This window comes from Sylvia atricapilla, chromosome 10 (assembly GCF_009819655.1).
Source record: "Sylvia atricapilla isolate bSylAtr1 chromosome 10, bSylAtr1.pri, whole genome shotgun sequence".
NCBI classification, from domain to species: Eukaryota; Metazoa; Chordata; class Aves; order Passeriformes; family Sylviidae; genus Sylvia; species Sylvia atricapilla.
The window spans coordinates 16,882,871-16,897,139 of record NC_089149.1 but is presented as its reverse complement, the minus strand read 5'-3'; the positions used below and the strand labels follow the sequence as shown (position 1 = coordinate 16,897,139).

The 14,269-nt window shown below is 48.1% G+C and overlaps 1 protein-coding gene across 1 annotated transcript in view; it reads right to left on the bottom strand.

The window, feature by feature from the left end:
• The window catches only part of ATG4B (autophagy related 4B cysteine peptidase), a 19,714-nt gene extending 5,445 nt beyond the window's left edge, over positions 1-14,269 (bottom strand). The window contains exons 1-9 of the mRNA XM_066326110.1: positions 14,185-14,269; positions 8,847-8,945; positions 8,337-8,408; positions 6,276-6,374; positions 5,745-5,846; positions 5,272-5,344; positions 4,859-4,938; positions 1,245-1,441; positions 209-287 (exon numbers count right to left, since the gene is read on the bottom strand). Of these exons, the coding sequence (XP_066182207.1) occupies positions 209-287; positions 1,245-1,441; positions 4,859-4,938; positions 5,272-5,344; positions 5,745-5,846; positions 6,276-6,374; positions 8,337-8,408; positions 8,847-8,945; positions 14,185-14,194 (811 nt within the window). The 5' untranslated portion in view covers positions 14,195-14,269. The remainder of the gene's footprint in view (positions 1-208; positions 288-1,244; positions 1,442-4,858; positions 4,939-5,271; positions 5,345-5,744; positions 5,847-6,275; positions 6,375-8,336; positions 8,409-8,846; positions 8,946-14,184) is intronic.

The following is a 14,269-nucleotide window of genomic DNA, read 5'->3' as shown; positions in this document are numbered from 1 at the left end:
TTACACAGTGGAAGTTTATGGCCACTGTTCAACTCTACATCATCCAGGTGAGAGGTTCAGCCCACAGCAGCCTTCCATGCTTCCAGCAGGAAAGGAGAACCCTGCAGCATGCACCAGAGGCTAAGCAGGAGAGCTGTGCCACCCCAAAAGCAGTTTTTAGCTGGGGGGAAATTGTTTGGACAGTCTTTTCAGTCCTCTGGGCACTCACCTACATAGCCAATGAAGTAGTGAGCACTGTTTGGCTTCCCTCCGATCACTCCCAGGGACTGGGGCATCATGAAGCAGTGCTGGAAAAGCAACACAGAAAACACACAGCTGACAGACAGTGGAACAGCAGGTGGGAACAAAGGCAAACATCCAAAAATGCATGGGAAAGATGGACAGGCACGTGGAAAATCAGTAACTAGCAGCAAAACCAGCCATTTCTGGAGAAAATCTCCATCAGGCTGCAACACAAGGCTTTCTAGGAACAAGGAAGCAACTCAAAACCACTTTTAACTTCTGACAGGAGTAGAAAGGTGTCCCAAATGAAAGAAGCTGCACTACTCCAGGACTTGGTATGGGCAACTCGTGGCTCTGCTGCAATCAGTGGCAAGATCCCTGGAACACTCATCAGGTTGCAACAGTGCTCTCAGGAGGGAACATTCAGGAAACAGCTGAAGTTCCTTATTCACCTGGAGCAGCCAAGCATGATCTACTGATTTAAGGAAAGTAACCTGCCACAAATCTGAATCTGGAGGTCTCTTATCCAGGCTCAGAGCTTGCTAGCATTGTCCTCCCTGTCTTGTGCACACCCTAAATTCTGCAGCTTCTCAATACCCCAACCTGCAACCACCTGACAGCCCTTAGCCTCAGGCTGCAGCACCAACTTCAGCATCCAAGCCATGGGGAGAGTGCAACACTGTATTAACTAACACTCAGGTTACCACCAAGCAGGGTACAGTTGTGCTGAACAAAGGCTTCAGCAGGTTGGTACCATCTGCATACAAATAGAGGTTGAGATTTAAAATGTGAAGTAAGATCCTCAGAAGAAAAAAAAAACCAAAAACAACACAAACCCAACCGAAAAAGGCTCAAGCCCCCCCATTTTCCTGACTACAGCTTGCAAGAACCTGTATCCTGACCTCTGACAAGGATTGTCTCTAAACACATTTTTCTTTTGCAATGACTTCTGAGTAATTACTTAATTCCCAACAGGATCCTTCAGAGTCACCCCAGCAGGAATTCAGCTGCAGATTCCCTACCTTTAGTGTTTCAATATAGGCTTCATTGATCTCTGTGAGCCCAAGGCGGAGAGGTATCAGCAGCACCAGTGGTTTCCACAGGGTGAGCCTCTCTCTGAGCCCCACATCCTCTGGACACCCATTATAGAGCACATCTGACTCCATGGCAGGGCAGGCTGCAGCTCCAGCACACGGCACATTGGATTGGCACAGCCTCCCTGTGCAAAGGGAACAGGAGCACAAAGCATCAGGACTCTGTTTCCAGACCTTGAGTCATTCCTCTGATCAACAACTGGTCTTTACCAAAAGCCTCCAGCACTTACACCCAAGAAGAGCTTGAAGAGGTTGTGCTGGGGCTGTGGGATGTGTGTGCATGGCTGCTGCAGGGCTCAGCCTTAGCTGAGCTCACACCAAGCCACAGCACCTTGTACTCACAGCTACCAACTGCTGGGCAGCAAAAGTGCAAATTCTTCCAGAAAGGTGAGCAACCACCTGTGCCAACAAAGCTGGAGGAGTTGATTAGCAGGTCAGACAACTGTCCTGAATACACAAAGCTTGTATGGAAAAAGAGGAAAGTTCTGGAGTGTCCAACTCCAGAGGAGTTCACAGAGGATAAGAATGAACTGAGTGAGGACAGCATTATGAGTTAACACAGGAAATATTCACCTGTAATTAAGTGCTGTAACAAGATACAAACATGGTATCTGTCTAGTGTAGTTATAACTTTCCTAAAGGTCACTAAAACCTTCATACATTTTATTTGGGATCATTCACAAGCTACTTTAAAGACTTAAAGCAGTATGGTCATTAAACTGTGCAACTGCAGCATGTGCTCTGCCTCTAAGATATGGGGCAGCAGAACTCCTCAGGGCATACACATGACACAAGTACTCGGCATCCTCATCCTAAAGGCTTGACAAACAAACAGCCAGGCTGTAATGCACCCAGGTTATGTAAATTCTGGTCCAGAAACAACTCCAAGCCTACCTGTCTCACTGGCCAATTTAAATACTTGCTGTATTGTACTTGCTGGTGTGTGGAAAAAAACCAAACCCACCCAAGCCAAAACTCCAAAGAAAAAACAAACAAACAGAAAACAACAACAACAAACCAAAAACAACCACCCAAAAAAAACCCCACAAAAAAACAAAACCCAAGCCAAACCCCAAAGAAACCCACAGCATGATTAAAGAATCATGAAGCCAAGGCAGTTGGACAGAATGCCAGAGGCTCATTTAATTTATTCCCAGGCTAAACTGAATGCCAGGACACTCTAGCAGGTAGGATGTGGTGTAAACAAACACCTTCATCACCAGCCATTTGCCATCTCAGCTGGGTATTTCACTACTGAGAGCTCCAAACCTAGCTGAATAAGGACAATATTACACCTAAATTTAGGAGAAATAGGACTTTGATCTAAAGCCTCAGGAGGAGAGACAACCTCCACAGATGTTTGCATTTCCTTCCTATACTGTTCCTCAAGAAGGGAGAAGGTGTGTGTGCACACAGACATAGTTACCAGAGGTTCTGAGGAAACTCAGAGTTACTATTTGTAGTGATTTCTCCTGTTAAAGCAGGTTTTTGTCGCCGTAGCCCGCCTGTCCAGATGATCTGAAATCAGCTGCCAAAGCGAGGGCTGTTGCTGAATGGGGTGTCACTGCAGGTTTCCTCAACAGGCAAAGCATGTGGCAATTCTGAGCTGTGTACATATTTAGCTGCAGTTTAAGCAGCAGAGAGCTTGGCACAGGCTAAATTCACCTTGCTATCTGGCAGGCTTTGCAGTTCTGTGGTGCCAGAGCAGAGCAGAACCTGCCTAAAGCTTCCCAGCTGGATCCAAACCATTTACTGCAAACACATTCCAACAGATCTAACCCAACACCTCTCCTGCTGCAGCTGCTGCTGGCAGGTACTGGCTCTTGGATTCTCACCACCTTTGTGATGCACAGGACTCTTCTCCATCTCAGGCCCAGCTGAGATGACCTTTCTCATACAACACTGACACGGGAGGGATAAAGATTTATGTTTCTTCACTGCTGTCACAAAAGGCATTTCCTGTGAACCTTTGGCTGAACCCAATTAGTGACCAAATTAACGGGTGTATGAAACAGCATTACTTTTATCCACAATGTTTGGGGCACAAACACAAACCAACAGACATGTAACACATCAGACCCACTCACACAGTGACTTTCATGCCCTGAACACATACATTATGATGGACATTTGAGGAAAACAAGCACACACACCCCTGCCCATGACAAGTTGCATGGACATGTCACTTGAAGCAGCATCAGTGCTGAACAGCCAGTGCTACAGACAGAGCCTGCAGCACACCCGAGCCTCATAGCCAGCATGCTTCAGCTCTAGAAGTGATATTTGCAGGCTAAAGATGAAAGATAACCCAATTTTTGTTTTAAAACTGGGCTTTGTTTAAGCCAAGGGCATCAGCACATACCTTCAGCTAAAGTTGGACACACACTTCTCAGTCAGATCCAACTGAGACTACCCAACCAGAGATGTGACTTTGTAAAGTGACTGTCCTGCACTCCAGGCAGAAATTACCTGGCTATTGATCTTGGCCCTGTGGCAGCCAAGCCAGCCTAAATGGTGCCTGCCACGATCTCACCTGTAACCCTACACCAGCTGTTTCAGAGCACTGCCCTGGCAGAAACACTGCTAGGTCTGTGCTGGGTGGGCTCATTGCCTCAGGAATTAGCCTGAAGCAAGCCATGGGAAAGCTGCTGAGGCCAGGACCATGCAGGGCTGCAGCAATCAGCAGTGAGGGTGCTCAGCTTTGTTGCTTTTGTTACTGCAGTGCTGCAGCCAGAGCAGGCAGGCTCAGGATGGGCAAGAAGAGCTGCTCAGCCTCCAGAGTCAGCCTGTGGGCAGAATGCCCCAAAAACCAACCAACCAACCAACCAAAAAAAATAAAAAACAAAAAAACCCACGAAAAAAGAAGAAACCACCAATGAATATTCCTTAAAATGATGAGAGTAGTAGATTCCCTGCTTATCCTCTCCCCATGCCAATTTTCGCCCTTTTCCTCTTCAGATCTGTTCTGGCTTTCTTACTCTGTCCAATAGCAGAACCCTCCCTACCCATTATGTGAGAGAGGAACCAGCCATTTACTGCTTGCTCCTTATGGCCATAAACAAGTCTGACACTGCCTACCAAGCAGCTCCCATACGTTGTCTGAAGGTCAGCAAACCTTCTCTCTTGATCCAGAGGCATAATCAAATGAAATGAAAGTCAAACAAGGCCCTTCCTTGCCCTAGAAAAGCAATTCTTACCTTGTTTAGCACACCTGGACACACCTTTCACAGACCACAAAGTGTTGGACTTTAAAGCTCATCCTGTTCCACTCCCTGCCATGGGCAGGGACACCTTTCACTATCCACTAAAGGTTGCTCCAAGCCGCCTCCAAGGTGACCTTGGACACTTCAGGGATGGGGCAGCCACAACTTTTCTGGGCAACTGTGCCAGGGCCTCCCCACCCTCACAGGGAACAACTTCTCACAGGGAACAAGAATTTCTCAAAGACAGAACATGTACTTCATGCTTGTTGTGCCCTCCAGCTTTTTTCTGGGCTCTTGCTGCCTGGGATATACCACATTCTACCTCCATGTGACACTTACGGATTTCTTCCATCACCACTGTGTTGTCCATGGCTATGTGTACTGCCAGGGAACTCCACGTATCAAAAGTTGCAAGTTTTCTAGAGGAAAATGAAAAACAAGTAAGTAATGAAGGATCAATACAACTACAAGGCAATAATGGTGGTGAATCAGAGAGGAGAAACTGGATTAGGAGAGACTGGTGTTATTATTTATGCTGTGGAATGTGCTTTGACCTGGGAAAGCTGCTGTTAGGCAATTCCAGCCTACTCCAGGGCGCCACCTGCTCATCTACCCACATGAGGGGAGAATGGTGAGGGGAGGGAGGCAGCCCATGCTCCAAAGCCAGACAGAACCCTGTCAGCTCAGAAGCACCACTCACCAACCAGCCCCAGTGCCTGATTCAATGGAGAAAAAGAAAGGGCAGCACTTACTTGAGCACCTGCGCGACTGTGTTTGGTCCGTACCACTGGCCTATGGATTTTCCCTCCCCGACTCCCATCTGAGCTGCATCACAACAAAAAAACAGAATAATGTAGTCAATAATGTCACCCACACTGCATCCCTTTCTAATCAGGTTTATATTTAATAGGGAAGAATTCTGACTTGGAAACTTTATTGAATCAGCAGTATTTACTGTTTCATGGGGGTGAGAAGCACATCCTGAAGGACTGCAGAGCAAATCCTTTCCCCAAAACGCAGCAGCACAGAAGTTCAAAGGGCAGTGTTGCCTCAGAAGAAGCTTTACCCAGTGTCTGATCACTAGACCACCCCTGTGACCTGAGTTCTGCTGACCCTACAGGAAACACTGGAACAGGCTGCCTCTCTGATTTTTCAGGGAAGTTTGTATCAAGGTGACAGCCTTCCCCAGCCCATTTGCTACGTCAGAGCATTTCTTTCTTCTTACCTATCTGGTGAATGGAGTAGTAGCTGTCTTTTTTGTCAATGAAGGCATTAAGAACATTGAAGTAATTATCCATCTGCCTCTTCCCTTTTATCCACCTCCAGTCTAGGACAGACAAGGGACATATGAAATAAACATGGTACTTATTAGCACCTAGAGCCTGCAAGTTGCAATTCTCTTCCTGTGTATTGACCAACTCAATTTTCACATTGTCATATTATTACTAAGCATCTGAGGCATTCCAACAGGAAAGGGCTAATTTTAAAACAGGAGAAAACATTCTTACAGCTGGGATAAAGTACCATCACCCATAGCAAAGTAAATAAACAAACACAAAATCAGAAAATACAAATATTCCCAGAGAGTTCCAAGTAGACTTTTCCCTCAACAGCCATGAACTTGAGAAGAGTGAAGAAAAAGTTAGAGAACCCTCAGCAATTCCCAGCTGTGTCCTTGTTATCTCTGTTCTTCTAAGTGCTGCACCCATGGGAGCACATGGCCCTGGAAGTCAGTGTGGGCTGTGCACTGGTTTACCTCTTCCCAAATGCCTGCAGACCAAGGCCTGAGCAAAGATCATCTGGCCACAGCGCAGCATGCAGCCCCAGCCCGTGTCAGAGGTGGGACCGGTTCCTCCTGGAAACAAGGACAGAAGATAAACAGAAAATGAAGGGTGAGGCAGTGCCAAGAGGGAGAAGAATGAATGGGCAGCAGGCTTACCAAGAAACGAGGTAGGGAATGAGGACTGGCTCAGCTCACACACCCAAGACTGAGAACCAAAATGTGATTATTGATGAGTAACTTAGTGGCATCCCTTGAAAGCAAATAAATTGACTCCTCTAACACTAACTGAAAGGGGAAAAAATTCCAAGGGAAATCCAAACAACCCAAGAGAGAGCTGGATTTCTCAGGAGAACAAGCCCTTAAGCCTGGCTGCAGACTCTCAGCCCAATTCAGACACATTTCTACACCAAGGTGTTTGTTAAAGATGACTCTTGTAATCCTCATCTTGAGAAGGCAACTCATCCTGCAGTACAAACCAGTCCCAGGGAATTCCTGCATCAGAACTGGCTACAAATAATATTTCAAAGCAAACAAAGCATTCAGGCCAAAAAAAAAAAAAGGGCACCAGCCAAAAAAACCTACCCAAGCAGTGAAAAAAAGACACATCCTACATATTGTTGGAGAAAGGTGGACATCAGCTCTTGCTGTGAAGTCTACGACAAAGGCCACAAGGCTGAAAGCATTTCCCTGACAAAGGAAACTGCTGCTCCTCCACTGCAGCTCTGGCTGTTACTACAAATACCAAAGATCAAATGTTCAGTGTGATCACTGTAGGTAATCTGTGCCTGGGCACAGCTTCTGCAAGTCTTTGTAATGCTGCTTTCTTCTTTTTGTCCTGAACAGGGAGAAAAATCACCCAGAAGGCTAATTAATCAGCTTCTCAATGGTCGCCAGCTGTCTTCTATAATTTCACCAGCAATTCATAACACGTACAAATTCCAAAAGTGATAATGCTTTACAAAATCAGCATTAGACAGTTCCCTAACCTTTACAATAATTAAGTGGGCTAGCAGAGAAGGAAGGGGTGAACAGGAACAGGCATGACTGGGAGAAAAAGTACTGAAAGGGGTTTACTGTATATGACATGCAGATGATATCTGTGGTGTAAATGGGAAATGACTCAGAAAATGGGGTCCATCTTCACCCCACAGCCTTTAATGACTCACAAGGAAACCAAAATTGTGTCTGTGAGCCAGTTAAACATGTGTCAACACTTTGTTCTCAAACATATGTTTAACTATGGTGCACAAACATGAATTTAAAAGGATTAAACTGCATCAAAGATGTCTCAGAGCTTGTGAGGCAGAGGGCTTTCCAGCAGGGAAAGAACAGCACAAGCCAGAAGGACCAGTTAGGAAGAAGTCTCTTTTCCAAACCTGAGCCATGTTCCTTTCCCACTGATTGCTGGGGATGACAGTGACAGAAGGGGGACTTGGGCAGGCCCTGGAGTCCCATTTACCTGCTCTTAGATCTCCTCTGATACACCTTGCACCCAAACCCCAGAAGAGGCCATGCAGAATATCTTAAGGAACCAAGGCATCCTCCTTGGAAATATTCCCTCTATCACTACAGCTCCTCTGTGTAACAGACACTTCAGGCACCTAACTCCCCCTAGACAAATAAAACCCCCACACAGAGTCTAGGGCAGATGTACAAAGGCAGCAATTTCTCTATCATTCTCTGGGTTTCATAATTTTAATCCACTTCAAACCCAAGACCATAATTCAATAATATTTCACACTGGACTGATGTAGGATGTGATGAAGTACAAAAATCTTCCCATGTTGCCTAAAAAAAGAGCAGGCTTCCCAAACCCCTCCTTGTGTCCTTTCAAAAACCACTGCTATCCCTCCTGCCCAAGGGGATGAGGAATTCTCAATATCAGATAAACAAAAAGTCTGCCTAATCAATTAGATGAAGCACATTTCAGACTCCTGAATGGAAATGATGTCATGTTTGGGGAGACTGTTCTATTAGGGATAGCTGGGTTACAATAATTTCTAGGATGTCTTTAGACTCCTCCAGACTACATACCAATAGCAGGGAAGTTCTTTCGGTAGGTGAACCAAAGCCGAGAGGTCACATCCAACAGGATCTCTTCCTTCTCTGAAAGTGTTCAGCATGGAAAGGGAAACACATCAGGGGGGCACCCAGACAGGTAAACCCACCTCCCACTCACCCTCCCAAGGAATTCTGCTCCTCACAATCTGCATGCCCAGAGAAGCAGAGTCTAGCTGAGGAACAGTGCAGTACTGCTGTGCATAAAGCACTACCTTTCTTTCCCCCACAAAATAGCTGAAATCAACCCAAAGACACTATGGCCACAGGCAAATTATGAAGCAGCAAACCATCCTTCTACCCACTGCCTCCACCATCCTGCCCTCGTGACAATTCCCAACAACTTCCATATGGTAACTTTCTGCCCAAAAATATTTCAGAGTCCAGGGAAATGGCCAGACAGACAGAAGCATGGCAGCTAAAAAACCCAAGTGCAACACTATGTCCTCTGGAGTCTTAAAACATTGCACTGTGCACACAAAATACCTGTAAAAACACTGTATTTCCGGCCAAGGATCCAAACGGGTTCTTTGGTCTCAGGGAAGTCTTCATACTCAAACCTGAGGGTGTCGTAGGTAAGAGTAGCTAGAAAGAGAAAGGAGAAATCACAGACCTTTGATAGCTTTTCCTTTTGTTTTTAAAACCAAACAAAGCTACAGAATCAGAGCTACTGTGGCCCAGTGACTCCCACCCAGCCCCAAAGCCCCTGAGCTGGCAGGAAATTGTCCCAGTGCCCTGCACCCCTCAGCTCTGGGAGGCACAGAGGTGACCCAGCCCTGGCTTGCTCCTGGCTGCTCCACAGGCAGAAAAGCAGAGAGATTTCCAGGTTAGGCCAGCTCCAGGTTCTGCCTGAGGCAGAAAACATCTAAAACTTCACCTGGCAGCTACACCATTTCCCAGAACAGGCACCATCATGCATGTCATCAGCTATAGCACTGATGTTGAGGGCTTCTTTTCCATCGAGCAAAGTGTTCTCTGGCAGAGAACATAAATTTTGAGGGAAGAACACACAAAACACAGATCACCTTAAGGTAGAAAATAAACCTTGCTCAGTCCCTCCTCCAGAGGCAACAAACCCAGCAGAAGCTTTTACAGGTGTTACCCCACAATGTGAAGAACACAGAGCTGTGCAGATGTGCTCAGGCAAAGGTGAGAGGCAAAACTTTTTTGTCTTTTACTGGCTCCCTTCACAGCATGGCATCCATCAGTGCCTAAAAATCAATCCCCTTCCAGGACCATGACAGAACAACCCAGCAGCCCAGGCTGCCCTTGGATCAGGCCAGCTTAAGCTGCTGTGCACAGGGTACAAACAACAGGGAGGAAAAACCAGAGGAGTTGGATGAGCTGTGCTCCACAAGGTCTGTGTTTGGAAATACAGACTTTAAAGTAGCCTGGGAATTCTGGAAAAGACCCACATGATTTTACAGGTGCCAATTCTGTAACAAACCACCTTTAAAATTTGAAGCAGAGCTAAGACAGGCTGTTCTGCAACAGTTAAAGAAAGTAGCGATTGAAAACATCTCTCAGAGCAAATGCAATAAAATCTGTGGTAATGTGATGTGAGTTTAAAGCAGGACAAAGGAGAATAGGACCACAAGCTCCTGTCAGCCCCATTCTCTGCAAAAGCCACCCCTCTCCATAGGATGCATCTTGCTTTTGGCTTCTCCAGAGTAACCTTGCTGCTACATAAGACACTTTGGCCCCTGAAGTATCTGGATTCCCTGACCTGGAATTCCAATTCCAAATGTCCAAGAAAACACTCGAGCAGATACCATCACTAAGACAAACTACTGTTAAAGCAGGAATCCTGGCAATACAGATGACAACAGGCTCCTAAATCAAAATTTGAATTAGACTCTTCCTTAACTCCAGCCCACAAGATTTAAAGCACATTACTTGTGTGAATTAGTCTTTAAGACTGTTCCAGGCACTTTTAGGATTGCACAGGCCATACATTCCCATTGCCACACCATGATGTGACTCCTCAGCAAGCTAGGCAAAACAATTCTGCTTGCAAGAAATGTCCCAACAAATTACTGCTGCAGTCTTCTCTTCTAACAAACTTTAGAAGGGAAATGAAGGATTTCTTTCCCATCTACTACCCAAACTTGCAAATGTCCAGATTTGAAAAGGTAATCAACATGATCTTAACATAAAAACTGAAGTTCTCAAGAAGGTTTTAAAGCCCCAAGGAATATTCTTTGGTTTATTTTGTCAGTTCCTAAGCCTGCCATGTATCCAACTCTCTTGTCAGGAGTCTCAAATAGCTTAAAGAAAATGAGTGAAACAAGAATGCTACACAGTAACATTAAGATATCCACAATCTCTCCTTCCCAGCAACATTCCATGACCTGCTCAAATATCACAACCCCTGCAGTTTGCAGGGCACCAGATCTTTAGCAAAGACAGGATTTGCAACTGGACACTTCACAGCAAGGATCAGCAGCTGGAAAGGGGATGCTGGAGTCCTTCCCCTTCCACCAAAGCTCGCAGAGGAAGGGCTCAGCAGACAGAGGGGGATCTCCAGCTGGGCCAGCCGTGCGTTCAGGGAATGTAGCCCATGTGCCAAGACACTGCACACAGGGGTGGAGAGTCCCAGGCTTGCAGTCCTTCAGCTGAATGCCCAACATCTGGCTCTGTACAAGGCTCTGTGTGTCCAGCTGTGCATCCTAAAGAGGTGGTCAGACATTCGAGTTGGAATCTGGGGAGAAAATAGTTGAAATGCAGGAGTTCATGTTTCCCCTTCACAGGGAAGAAAATTCAAGAGGCTGCTCCCAGTAAGTATCAAGGACATTATAATGGGAGCAGTAAACTCCTCATAAGGCTTGAGGTCATTGAGTGTTTCTTTTACAAGCCTCCACCTTCATATGTTCCAGCACTTTTCCAAACTCCATCTACTGTGTTATTGCCCAGATGGACTAAACACCAGCCAGTGGGACCCAAACAATTCAGGCAGGGCACAAAGAATGTCACAGACATTCTGCACAGGAGCCTTTCTCTCCTTCTTATAGCCAGGGATGAAGAAGAGAAAGAAATACATCTGGAAATTCACCGAGCAGAAATCCTGTTTGAAGCTGCATCTCTCAGAGCTGCAGAAGCTGGGTGAGATCAGCACATTTCTCAGGCAGTGCTCCAAAACTTCACCTTCAGAAAGCCCTCGGTCTATTTTAATTACCGACCTCAGTGCATCCAGGACAGTGGAGGAGCAGTTTCTGCAGAGAAGGATTTGCAGTCCCTGCACATCAAAACACGACAGCTCAACTTCACACACTTTTATAGTTAAAAACCGGAGTGTCAGCCCTGCAGCTCACCCTGAGAAGGGCAGACTCGCTTTCCAGGAGCCCTGCACACACTGCAAAGGAGAGGAGGCTGGATCGCTGCCCCATGGGATTCACAGAACACCTCACCCCAGAAAGCCTCGGCAGGAAAAGCAAAGCTTTGTACACATCACAGCAGAATTCCAGACTGGTTTGAGCTGGAAGGAACCTTAAGCTCATCTCATTGCACCTTGCCATGGGCAGGGACACTTTACAATAGATCACAGTGCTCCAAGCCCCATCCAACCTGGCCTTGGACAGCTCCAGGGACGGGGCAGCCACAGCTTCTCTGAACAACCTGTGCCAGGGCCTCCCCACCCTCACAGGCAAAAATTCCTTCCCAATATCCCATCTAAGTCTGCCCTCTGACAGTGGAAAGGCATTTCCCCTTGTGGTGGCACTCCCTTGTCCAAAGTCACTCTTCAGCTCTCCAGAAGTCCCTTTAGGCACTGGAAGGGGCTCCCCAGAGCCTTCTCTTCTCCAGGCTGAACACCCCCAGCTCTCCCAGCCTTTCTTCATAGAAGACACACTCCACCATCTCGACACAAGAACAACTCTCTAAATAAACAGAATTAGGGCAGAAGGTGAAGTTTTTCTTTCTTTCCTCATAGTCTTAATCAGCACAATGAAACACTCAGGATAACAACAGTATCCCAACCCGCAGCAAACACACTCAGAGGCACAGGTGGGCACTGGGAGCAGCCCCTGAGTGCTGCTGTCAGTTTGCAAATGTGCTGGAGGCCAAACGTGCAATAGCCCCTGATGGTCGCTAACTTCATCTCTCACACCACAACCAAAGCCATTTGTTTCCCCATCAATTTGGGGAAACAAGTAACAATAAGTGAAGGCTTGGGTGACTTAAACAGGAAACAGGGCAGGCGATTTTCCCAGCACCAACCACCTTGGTCACTCTGCCTGCTGAAGAACTTCTCACACAAAATACTGAAGCCAAGCTTTGGCACTAAAGGAAAGGCAGGCTTTGGCATACCTCCCTTCCCAGACTGGTCCTGGGGCTTCTCCACTCTCTGAAAAGGCCTGGTTCTCACACCTCCCCAAATCCTTTAGCCTCCAACTAAGGCCACCACAAAAGGATCAGAAATGAGGTGGCTCTCTCCTTTAGCTGATACAGGCACCTCACCCAAGGCAAAGGAGGAACGCAATTGGATGTGGAACATTTCAAAGACAGTCAAGAAGAGAAGGTAAATTTTACCACTTTAGTAAAACGCATTGCTGGAAAACACCAAACACCTCAAACCCTTACTTCTGCCCTTTACAGAAAAAAAGATTAAATATTTTCTTTCCTCTAAGCTCTTTCAAACAAGACAAATCCTGATTATCCAGGCACCAATGAAGGGTTAAGAGACAGACAGTGAGGAGAGTCAGGCTAATGAAGTGTGGTGCTTTCTTGAAGGCCTGGAGAAAACAGTTCCAAGTTTTGCTGCCAGCTCCCCAACCATCTCAGGAGCAGGGCTGAACACGAAGGGGCTTGAGCCCAGAGACTGTCCTCTCCTCCTCTTCCTCCTCTGACAGAGAAGATCCAGCCCAACCATCCACCACAGCAGTTCTCCTCCCCTTGCACGGCTCACACCAAGGGAAAGTAAGCACATCTCCCGGATCAGGGGTGCAAGTTCACTCCTGTCCCCAGGTGTGACACTGGATCCGAGGACGCTGTGGCACAGCCGGGACGCTCCCAGCCGGACCACGCCGACATAAACAGCGGCACGAAGGCCAAGACAAGCCAGGACAGCGCAGAGGAGGGACGGATCCCCGGCACACCCGTGCTCGGCGGAGCGCAGGAGGAGCCCACGGCGCACAGGGAAGCGTTTGTTATTACGGAACAACACTTATCTCTGCCGAGGGGGTGGAAGCCGCTACTACGCTAAGGCTGGAGGGAAGCAGGTCCCAATACAAGTGCCAAACATTTATTTTTACTTTACCCACACGAACCCAAAATCTCTACCACAAACAGCTTTGCTAGAGCCTTCTGTGAGGGTGATGGGTGGCTGAGCTGCCTTTTTACCCTCCGACAACACCTTCTCACCCCTCGAAAGTAACCTTCTTGCCCCTAAGCTGCCTTCTTGCCCCTCGAGCCCTCATGGGGAGCGGGGCACAGCGACACCAGCCTTGTCACCGCTGCTCGCTCCGGTTCTACCCCCGGGCAGACCCGACCCGACGGCAGAGCTCGGAGCTTTCGAGGAACTACGGCAGCACCAGGGCTGGGGAGGGCAGGAGGGACTCGCCGCCCGGCTCCGGCCTACGCCGGCCCACCCCGGCGCCACGCAGTCACCGCCTTCCCCTTCATCCCACCGGAGGGGCGCCCGGGCTCCGGAGGGCCGCGGTTCCCAGGGCCGTGGCCAGGGCGGAAAGCTACGCCTCGCTCGCCGCCCGTCGGGGAGGCCGCGCCGGGGAGCCACGGGCCTCGAGCGGCCGCCGGGCTAAGTGGGGCCGGGGAGTCCCGAGGGGAAGCGCGGCCGCCGCGCCGCGGGCAGGGCCCGCCCGGGACCCACCTGCGTCCATGGCGGCCCCGCCGAGGCTGCGGCCGCCGCTGACACTCACGCCCGGCGCGGCCCTGCGCGGCTGCTGGCGCGACGG